General features: G+C 39.5%; 1 protein-coding gene across 1 annotated transcript; it reads right to left on the bottom strand.

Annotated features, from left to right (window-relative positions):
• Nucleotides 1-193: 193 nt before the first annotated feature.
• On the bottom strand, nt 194-9,368 carry LOC308101451 (E3 ubiquitin-protein ligase-like; the record flags this gene model as incomplete). Its single annotated transcript, XM_080450870.1, has 6 exons — nt 194-850; nt 1,019-1,192; nt 3,435-3,535; nt 3,812-3,875; nt 8,859-8,959; nt 9,290-9,368. 6 exons carry the CDS (start codon nt 9,366-9,368, stop codon nt 392-394), a joined length of 978 nt encoding a protein of 325 aa, XP_080306996.1. The 3' UTR covers nt 194-391.
• Between the last annotated feature and the right edge of the window lie 2,209 nt (nt 9,369-11,577).

An 11,577-nucleotide genomic window follows, 5' to 3' on the forward strand; every position in this document is an offset into this window, starting at 1 on the left:
AAAAACTTCACAATTTAGTCTATTTAGATGGAGACAACAGTCATCAGACACATGAGTTGACAAATGAAACACTTGAAGTATTTGGGCAGCAAGCCGGTGACAAATTTAATTGACATTGCAGCTCTCAGGAGAATCTCTCCTAAAATACACAAGCCTAAGAACCAGAAACCACCAGAGGGTACAAACACAGAAATGGTGAGACACCCCATTTATTTATTTCCCCAGAAAATGTTTTACACTGTGACAATCAATGGACACCAAAAGCACATAAATGACTCTTTTGCTATTGTTGTTTCTACACAGTAAACTCCTCAATAGTAAGTGAACTCTGAAAATATAAAGTTAAGCTGCACTCTTTCAGTTAAATGAACACTGAGGATTTGACAGTGCACTATCTCTTCCACACAGGTATAGAGGTCTGTCTTGGGGCTACACCACTGGAACAGGCAGAGAAATAGTTAAAAGTACGATTTTTCTTGCAATCAGCAGTGCGTTTCAGACACACAAAACAGAACTCCACCTTACAGCGGGGGCAGAAGATATTCTTGCAACCTGTTTTGTCATGCTCCACTCTGAGGCCACATGTAGGACAGGCCCGCAAGGAGGGGCAACCTGTGACATCCTTGACTCTATCAAAGTTGATGTCAGCGCAGGTCCTCAGTATCTCCAGCTCATGGTTGACGCAGCCGTCGTTGTCACATCGGTCCGATCTCGGCATTGGGCCTTTCCATTCCTTCAAGCACTGCCAGCAGAATTCGAAGCTTCTCTTTCTGTCAGCTGTACACATGGTACAACGCACACTGAGATTCGAGAAGTCATTCCTAATCACAGTAGAGCTGCAGCCAGGGCACTGTAAATATGATGTTGTGGAGAGACAAATGAGGAATTTGTATTTAAATGGACTGAGAGAGTGCTTGGACAAGAGAAGACATAACTGAACTGTTTGCTTGTAAAAAATGAATAAATAACAGTACCTTCAAGCTAATGTTCAATTTCATTTTCAAATTCATGCACTCACTTGTTTGACATCACAGTATTCGCCAGCAGCAAGGCGGGCCAATTTCTCTTCAAATTCCACCCTTTCTTCAAGGGTAAGAAGGGCCATCTGACGAACCTCTGTGTACGCCCACTCGGCATCACACTTTTTCTTATTGTCCTGCCTTTCTACAGGACAGGTGAATTTGCAGAGACCCTTTAATTAAGAAAAGGAAAGGAAATTAAGGGAAAACTAACACATTTAAAAAATTCAAACTAAGTTGGGCAGGTGCTGTGCAACAAAAAAACGCTCACACACTGGGCTCCAGTTGCAAAGACATTAATACACGGGAGTGCTGCAGCTGTGACTTCGCCCTTCATCAGACACAACATTTCAATAAACCTCTGACTTTCTTGTGTTATTTGGCTATGACTTACAGACTCTTCTCTTCTCCTGCATTTAGCAACCAATAAGACAAACCTCTATCAATTCATATTGAGCTCTCAATTATTGTGAGGTGCATGTGCTCCCCTAGCTAAATATACTATAGTGAATAGACAAATAAACTGTGTGTGTTTGCAGTATTATCAAACTGGAAGTCAAGTAAAACCAAGTTGAAAAAATAAATAAAAGGTGACAGAAATTAGTTATATAGAGAAAATAGTGTAAGACCATTTTCTTGCTTCTTTCAGTAGCTGCTACATTATAGTAGCCTACTCTAATAAACAGATTTATAACTGAGAAACATCTTCATTTTTAGTAATCTTGAATTTTAGCCAACTTCTGATTTGTATAGGATCATGTGTTATCATCAGTGTACCATCAATATTCTTTCATGTATTGTTTGCATGCCTAACACTTTTCTCTTTAATATTTAATTATTGTCTTTTTGTTTGTTTTATTGTTTGTATTATTCTAATTTGCAGCCTTTATAACATATATAGGCTTATATGATATAAGACTTAAAAGCAATGGTGGTTGCTTGCTGTCTGTAAAACGGCAATCTGGGAACCCATCGGCTAAAAAAATTAGAAAGAAATCTGCTTTGAGAGATAAGTAAAACTGTGATCTCTTAAAACTGATATTTGCCGATGGGTTCCCAGATTGGTAAAAAAAGAAAGAAAAAAGTGATAGTGCCCGAAAAGGTTGCCCACCCTGCTGTAGCACATCCTAACCTATCAACAGGCCGATTCGTGTTTTTATCTGTAACTGTACCCATCTGGTGAAATTTTGCACACACACTCCCTAGAGGCTATTGCTCCTTCAGATTTTGTCCGAAAATCATGCAAAACGGTACACAGTATCTCCATAGTCATGTGATCAAGACAGATTTGTCTGATTTTTCATATTCCATCCTGATTGACTAACATTGGCTTCATGAAAGCAGCTTGCAATTTCTGTGAAATTTTGCACGCACATTCCCAGGAAGAAATGCCACCCTTTTCAGATTGGCCTGTTATAGCGCCACCAGCAGGTCATTTATTGCAAAGACAATGAAAGGCCAAGGAAAAAATGGCACCCTTTTCACATCTGCCTATTATTCTGCCACCTGGAGGCCACAATAACCTACCTGACCTGGCGGAGACCTGTGCTCCGAGGAGCACTTTTTCTAGTTTCCATTGTGGTCGTTTTGTGTGGGCATGGATGGAGGCGCATCACATCCCCCAGATTATGGAACTTCATATTCCCTTACTTCCCTGACCTCCCTGGCCCCTGGGTTAGAACAGTGGTTCTCAACCTTTTCAGGCCGTGACCCCCCAAAATAACCATATTTGAACTTGGGACCCCCTCCAAAATAATCATATTTGAGTTGAGGCATTAGGCCTATACATTTAGTTGGACTCAGTTCTATACATAAATATTGTGGCTGATCTACAAGCTCACAACGCCTGGCAACACAAGGCCTTGTGAGCTTGTAGATCAGCCATTTTCACAATATTTGCCTCTTTCTTATTATATATTATTTGACAATTTGGCCAATGTTTGACCAGTTTTTATAGTATAGTTTGTGGATGACTTTTGATGCAGTAATGGTATTTTTCTTTTTAAAAAAATAGATATTAAAAAGGTCTAAAAAATCCTTAAAATGTCAATTCACTGTCATCTGGGGACCCCCACAAAATCATGTGGGGACCCCTCTGGGGGTCCTGACCCACAGGTTGAGAACCACTGGGTTAGAACAAGCACGTGAAATGACCGCGACGTGCGTAATAATTTGTGCGTGCGTGCGTAATATGCGTCTGGAAAGCTCCGGTCATTATAGTAATAATAACCCTGGAAACTTAAATCTATCGATCACGAATCACGATACGCATGTGTTTTTCACAGTTCAAACAACCAGAGGTCCCCCGTCCCCGGGCTATAGCTACTAGTCTTAAAGTCAGTACGAAACACTCTTTTCAATTAGCCTATGGAATGTGGGAAGATGTCAAATGATACATTATTTATACATACATACCTGTGATAACAAATGGCGACACCAAGCTGTGAGAGACATCGGCGTAACAGCATGACCACAGGACATAGCTGCCCTTGCAGACTTGTATTCATTCCACTCGACTGACACATGTGTAAAGGGAAACGTTAGAATTAGCCAAAATGGTTCAATCTTGGTTATAAAAGTCAGGCAGCTTTTTGTGCCGATGCAGTGACCACTGCAGTCCAATCTACACGTTTACACTTACAGTACGTGTTACATTGACGCTCTGTGAGCACTGATCAGGCCCAATCAGTAGGCCTACGACTGGGCAATATAGCAATATGCCTATAGATAAATTGAAATAGGTATTTTCCGCATTAAATCATAGTAGGCGAATATATATAGGCGGTACTTACAATCTAATTCATCTGGTCCATTGACAAATGTGAGAGAGGAGTCACTGCGGTCATACATCTTCTCCTGTACACTGGACATGTTGGATTATTCTCTCCTTCCTGCTAAATCTGTACAGTAAAGTCAGTCTGACTCTGAGTCTGCAAATCACACTGCTGCTCTGTCTGGTTTCACTTTCATTTTCTGCCCTTCCCGTAAGTCATATGGTTTTCACTCAAGTGAAAGTTTAAAAACTCAAGTTGACTATTTATAATCATAATAATAGCTATAATAATGGTAATAATAATAATAACCATTATTATTATTATTTTTATTATTTTATTATCCCGTGAGGCTGGGAGGTGGAGATTATGTTAATAATAATAATAATAATAATAACTAGAAAATGTGCTCCTCGGAGCACAAGTCTCCGCCAGCAGACTATAGCAATTATATTATCATAGCAATAACTAATGAGATACAGTAGAGTAAAAGATATATACTGTAGTTAAATAAAAATGTGTATGTTAAAGAAATATTTATTAAAAAAAAAATGATTTAAAAATCATATTTTGTCTTCTAATGTTTAAAAATATGTTTAAAAAAATGTTTAAAATTGTAATTGACTGGTTTGTTCAAATACTTGTCTGTCTTCTTCATCTTCATTGTCTTGAACAGTTTCAGCAGTTGATTGGTGTGTTTGATCAGCTTTGGCCTTCTGCGTCTTTGTTTGACCAATGTTAGGTGTTCTCAGAGGGACACACACACGCACGGACGGGTGATTTGGACTAGAAGATACTGTTCCAATCAAGACTGATTGATCCTGTCTTACCTCGCTTCAAAAACGTAAACGTTTTTTTGAAGTGACACACCTATTTATAGAATTGTATTTCGTCATGCATTCCTCTAGCCAATCAAAGGCATTGGTGTCAACATATTAATACGTATTAAGATTTCGGTCTTGTTGTGGGATCAATTCAACTCTAGTCCTCTTCTGTGTTACTGTTGTAGATGAGTATGCTTTCTTAGCTTTGGCCTTCTGCGCCTTTGCTTGACCAATGTCAGGTGTTCTCAAAGGGACACACACACGCACGGACGGGTGATTTGGACTAGAAGATACTGTTCCAATCAAGACTGATTGATCCTGTCTTACCTCGCTTCAAAAACGTAAACGGCTTTTTGAAGTGACACACCTTTTTATTATAGGATTGTATTTCGTCATGCGTCCCTCTAGCCAATCAGAGACATTGATGTCAACATATTGACACGTATTAAGAGTTCGGCTTTGTTGTGGGATCATTTCAACTCTAGTCCTCTTCTACGTTACAATTGTAGATGAGTATGCTTTCTTAGCTTTGGCCTTCTGCGCCTTTGCTTGACCAATGTTAGGTGTTCTCAGAGGGAAACACACACGCACAGACGGGTGACTTGGACTTACTGAAGGTACTGTTCCAATCAAGTCTGATTGATCCTGTTTTACCTCACTTCAAAAAGTAGTAGCTTTTTGAAGTGACACACCTATTTATAGAATTTTATTTCGTCACACGTCCCTCTAGCCAATCAGAGGCATTGGTGTCAACAAATTGACACGTGTCACGTGGAGCTTGCCCAATGTTAGCTTGGCTAACAATGTTTGCTCACACAAAGCGAAAACATATTCTCCACCTTCGGCGGAGACAATAATGATAATAATAATAATGATAATAATACGCTAATAGCCTACTAGGCTAGCCTACTACTACTACTACTACTAGGCCTACTACTACTATCCTACTAGGCTACACTAGAATAGGCTAATAATAATAATAATTGTAGAATAGGCTAATTATTATTATTTTATACAGATTTTTGTTTGGAACAAATATGGCCCCATCACAAAGACTATGTTATTTCAGATAGAACCAACATTACTGCACTTGGGGCGCACACATGCATGCACACGTACATATAGTGATTTAATCATTTTACTGTTTTAAGTAATCAATTTGGTGTAGGCCTGCATACCAGCCTATAGCATTTCAAGACAAACAATAGACAAATTGGCATGAATTGCATTCATGGTGATGCACAGGAAGTGTCACTCCTCCAGGTCAGAGTTCAGGTCATGTTAGCTCTGGTCCATTAGCCTGAAGGAGAACTCCTTCAGGCTAATGGACCAGAGCTAAGGTCATGTTATAGCAGATCCACAAAACTGTATGTATATTATTGAGACTGCATATGATATATGGGTCTGGTTTTGTTAATAATAAAACATCCATCTAACTCTCTTGTATCTCCATATTTGAAATGTATAGTACTACTACTACTACTACTACTACTACTACTACTACTACTACTACTACTACTACTACTATAGTAGTAGTAGTAGTAGTACTACTGCAAAAACAGCAGATATACAAGCAACCAAAAAAAATGCAGTGGTTAAGTCTGTGTGTGGGTTTTTATAAATATTATACTTGTGCATGACCACTAAACAATAACTTGTGACCTCTAATCAATAACCTGTGTTCCATTGGAACACAGGTTCGTTTTTCCTTTTCCTGAAAAAGAACAGTTTTAATTTGGACATACAATTAAGGCTTCCAGTTCCAGCCACAGCGACGATATGTTCGCTAATCCTGGTTAGTTGCATACAGTGCCTCAGAATCTATACATTTTATTCTACTATCTGGAGAAGTGGACAGTCATCAGCACATGTTGACAAATTAAACACTTTAAGTATTTGGGCAGCAAGCTGGTGGCAAATTTAAAATGTAATTTATTGACATAAGCAGCGCTCATGGGAGAACCCCATTTATTCATTTCCTCAGAAAGAGTTTTACACTGTGACAATCAATGGACACCAAAGCACATAAATGACTATTTTGCCATTGTCTCACAGTAAACTCCTCAAGCACAACTTTGAAGAGCAAACTGACCAAATCGCTCTCTTTCAGTTAAACTATAACACTGAGGATTTTACAGTGCACTATCTCTTCCACACGGGTATAGAGGTCTGTCTTGGGGCTACACCAACAGGCTAAGAAATAGTCAGAAATGCTTTTTTTCTGGCAATCAGCGGTGCGTTTCAGACACACAAAACAGAACTCCACCTTACAGCGGGGGCAGAAGATATTCTTGCAACCTGTTTTGTCATGCTCCACTCTGAGGCCACATGTAGGACAGGCCCGCAAGGAGGGGCAACCTGTGACACCCTGGACTGAGTCAAAATTGATGTCAGCGCAGGTCCTCAGTATCTCCAGCTCCTGGTTGACGCAGCCGTCGTTGTCACAGCGGTCCGATCTCGGCATTGGACCTTTCCATTCCTGCAAGCACTGCCAGCAGAAATCGAAGCCTCTCTTTCTGTCAGCTGTGCACATGGTACAACGCACACTGAGATTAGAGAAGACATTCCTAATCACAGTAGAGCTGCAGCCAGGGCACTGTAAACATGATGTTGTGGAGAGACAAATGAGGAATTTGTATTTAAATGGACTGAGAGAGTGCTTGGACAAGAGAAGACACAACTGAACTGTTTGCTTGTAAAAATAAATAAATAACAGTACCTTCAAGCTAATGTTCAATTTCATTTTCAAATTCATGCACTCACTTGTTTGACATCGCAGTATTCGCCGGCAGCAAGGCGGGCCAATTTCTCTTCAAATTCCACCTTTTCTTCAGGGGTAAGAAGAGCCATCTGACGAACCTCTGTGTAGGGCCACTCTGCATCACATTTTTTCTTATTGTCCCGCCTTTCTACAGGACAGGTGAATTTGCAGAGACCCTTTAATTATGAAAAGGGAAAACGAACACATTTAAAACATTCTAAAATTCAAACTAAGTTGGGCTGAGCAAAAACAAAAAAAGGTGCTGAGCAAAAAAACATAAAATGTAAAACGAAAAGAAACACTCGCACACTGTGGGCTCCAGTTGCAAAGTTGCAACTTGTAATTTATATTGACCAGATCTGTAGAGGGCGCAGTGGACTAAATGAAATAATCTCTGTCTGGCGGACATATTTTATGTTCTGCCCGCCCCAAAACAGAGAATGTGCAGTCCTGAGAGGCTTCCCACCCTGGAGAGTAGACTTTCAACAACACAAAACAGTCTTTGTTTTGGTTTATTTTTTACTAAAGACGGAGGCTAAACTAAAGACGGAGGCATGGCAGTGGAATTTTCGGTCTATGAGAATAGCAGGGCGTTAAACTCACTGACGCTCTGGACCAGGACTAGTCCTAACCTATCTCACAATCACAGACGTGGTGCGTGCCCGTGTAATTTTGCACGGCTTATTCGCACGGGAGTCTCCTGAATTTACGGACTGAATACATTTAATAATTGAATTGAATGTATTTGGTAATAAAAGGAAAGAGCAGCACTGTCTTCCATAACACAATATCATCGAGGATAAAAACACTATAAAGCCCTAAGGCTTGCTTATCCATTGTGGTCCTCTGATTTATAATTTCCATTGTGGTCGTTTTGTGTGGGCATCGAGGCGCATCATCACATCCCCCAGATTATGGGACTTCATATTCCATTACCTCTCCCTGATCCCTGAGTTAGAACAAGCGCGTGAAATGACGTGCGTAATAATTAGTGCGTGCGTGCGTAATACGCGTCTGGAAAGCTCCGATTAGGTCATTATAGTTATAGATAACCCTGAAAAAGTATATAATGTATATAATAACAATTAAGGTCTAATATTTCTACAAGTGCTATTATACAAAACAAAACCTGTCATTTTGGGGCATAAACAAGAAATTGAAGGATACAATTAAGTCTGATAATGATGTAGGGATTGTAGGCTACCTGTTCACATCGTGTGTACTTTACATTACTTAAGACGATTTTTCAAATATTTTATTTTTAAAACATTTTGGAAAAAATAGCCAATTTTACATTGAGGTGCCCAGGCCAGATGTCCCTGCTGCCCACACCTATCCTGCATGTATCCGTTCAAACAACCAAAGGTCCCCGGGCTATAGCTAATTGTCCCATGAAGTCAGTATAATAACCAAACACTCTTTTCAGTTAGCCAATATGGAATGTGGGAAGATGTCAAATGATACATTATATAGCCTACAATACCAGTGATAACAAATGGCGACACCAAGCTGTGAGAGATATTGGCGTAACAGCATGACCACAGGACATAGCTGCCCTCGCAGACTTGTATTCATTCCACTCGACTGACACATGTGAAGGGAAACGTTAGAATTAGTCTACGCCAAAATAGTTCAATCATGGTCATAAAAGTCAGGCAGCTTTTCGTGCCGATGCAGTGACCACGAACACACAGTCAAATCTATCCGTTTACACTTTCAGTGTTAAATTGACGGCCCAATCAGTAGGCCTATACGACTGGGCAATATAGTAGCAATATGGAATGTAGATAAATTGAAATCGGAATTGTCCGCATTAAATTATATAGTGCTATATACAAATATAGGCTTAGCTCCGATCGGAACCTCTCCCTCCGCTATGGGGTTCCAAACGGGGCTAATATAAATTATACTTACAATCTAATTCATCTGGTCCATTGACAAATGTGAGAGAGGAGTCACTGCGGTCATACATCTTCTCCTGTACACTGGACATGTTGGATTATTCTCTACTTCCTGCTAAATCTGTACAATAAAGTCAGTCTGACTGACTCTGCAAATCAGACTGTCTGCTCTATGCGGGCTGGCAGGGTAGTTTTCACTTTCATTCTCTGCCCTTCCATCCAGTAAGTCATATGGTTTTCACTTATAAGGGAAAGTTTGTAGAGAAACTCAAGTTGACAATTTATAATCATAATAATAGCAAATAATAATGATTATTATTAGTACTAATAATAATAATTATTATCTATGCGAGGATGGGAGGTGGAGCTTATATTATTATTAATAATAATAATACACTAATAGCCTATAGGCTACTATTACAACTACCTAGGCTATAAAGGCCTACTACTAGGCCTAGTATATATAGCTTATTATTATTATTATGATTATAATTAGCCTATACTACTACTACTACATATACTACTAGAATAGGCTAATTACAATGACAGGCTATTATTAACACACACACACACACACACACACACACACACACACACACACACACACACACACACACACACACACACACACACACACACACACACACACACACACCGTCCGCCTCTGTTCTGAACCATAGCTTGTTCACCAATTATTTTATCACTGTTGAAAATAAATGAAACGCACATGTGAGTACAATCATTATTTTATATTAGACCATAAATCAATTTGGTGTACACACCGGCCTATATTTCATGACAAACAATAGCATATATACAACTTTCTAAATGAAAATACAGCGTGTACAAATAACATTAAACATAATACCCACTGTCATTGTGACAGGGTTTAATCTATATATTATGCATGAAGTCCTGGCTACTACTTGCACACTTTTAATAAAGTAGGCCTTTTCAATCAAAAGTCCATGTTAGTAGAGTAGTAGTTAGGCGTAGGCTAGCTGTCCTCCAGGCAGGCGAATGCAACATAAAATGTTGGCTAGATGCTGGATCCCATAGAATGACAGGGTGCGCGATTCATCATCGAGGGGAACGTTGCCGAACAACAGGCGCGTACCTATCAGAAGCAGAATAAAATGTAAACAAATACATAAACAAACAAACAAACCTACATACATACATACATACATACATACATACATACATACATACATACATACATACATACATACACACACACACATACATACATACATACATACATACATACATACATACATACATACATACATACATACATATAGGCTACATAAATAAACAAACAAACAAACAAACAAACAAACAAACAGGCTATTTACATAGGCGTGTGCCTGTGTAACACACACACACACACACACACACACACACACACACACACACACACACACACACACACACACACACACACACACACACACGCGCGCGCGCGCAAGCACACACACACACACACACACACACACACACACACACACACACACACACACACACACACACACAATGTAATGTAATGTAATAATGTAATGTAATGTGTTTATGTTTGTGTTTGTCTTACCTTGGACATCTGGAAGCTTTTCGCTAATTTTCTTCTTCATATCCAGGATTGTCATGTTTTTCATATGTTCTTCGGATTCGCACAAATCAACGAGTAACTTTTGGTTTCTCAACCCAGTCACCATAACTTGGTATGTCCTTCCCATCTTTGTTCTTGAGCCGTAGTGAAACGATGCACTGTAGTAGGCAAGGCCTGTGGCTTTGACTCAAATGCTTTCACTTAGTTTGCCTGTAAGCCGCCAATTCAAAAGCATGCCATGATGACGTATAGAAGACAGTCCATCCAGACTTGGTTTCGATACTGCCTAACGTTATCATATCGTTAAAAAAAAAGAAACGAAAGTCCAACTTGAGTTTCTATTTCAATGAAACGAGACTCATGCCACTCAGTCATTTAGTATAAATAACTTCAGTGCTACTGTGCCTACAGTCTTTCTCCTGTATCAACATAGGTTCGAAAACACCCTTCCTTGGTTCTGGTGACTCATACTGCCCTCCTAATATGTGAGGGGGCCATGTTTTTTCAATTACTTTTTTCATTTATTTCTTATAATTTATTTGAAAATCAAAAGAAAAATACAATAAAAAAAACAGGAAAAAGCCCAGACCAGTCTAGGTGCCCAGACATAACCGTCTGGGCACCTAGGCTGGTAATCCAATGTGTTGCGGGATCGACTCCCGATCCAGACGGCCTTTGCTGCATGTCACTCC

The sequence above is a fragment of the Gymnoscopelus braueri genome, assembly GCF_963280865.1.
Source record: "Gymnoscopelus braueri genome assembly, chromosome: 15".
Lineage (NCBI taxonomy): Eukaryota > Metazoa > Chordata > Actinopteri > Myctophiformes > Myctophidae > Gymnoscopelus > Gymnoscopelus braueri.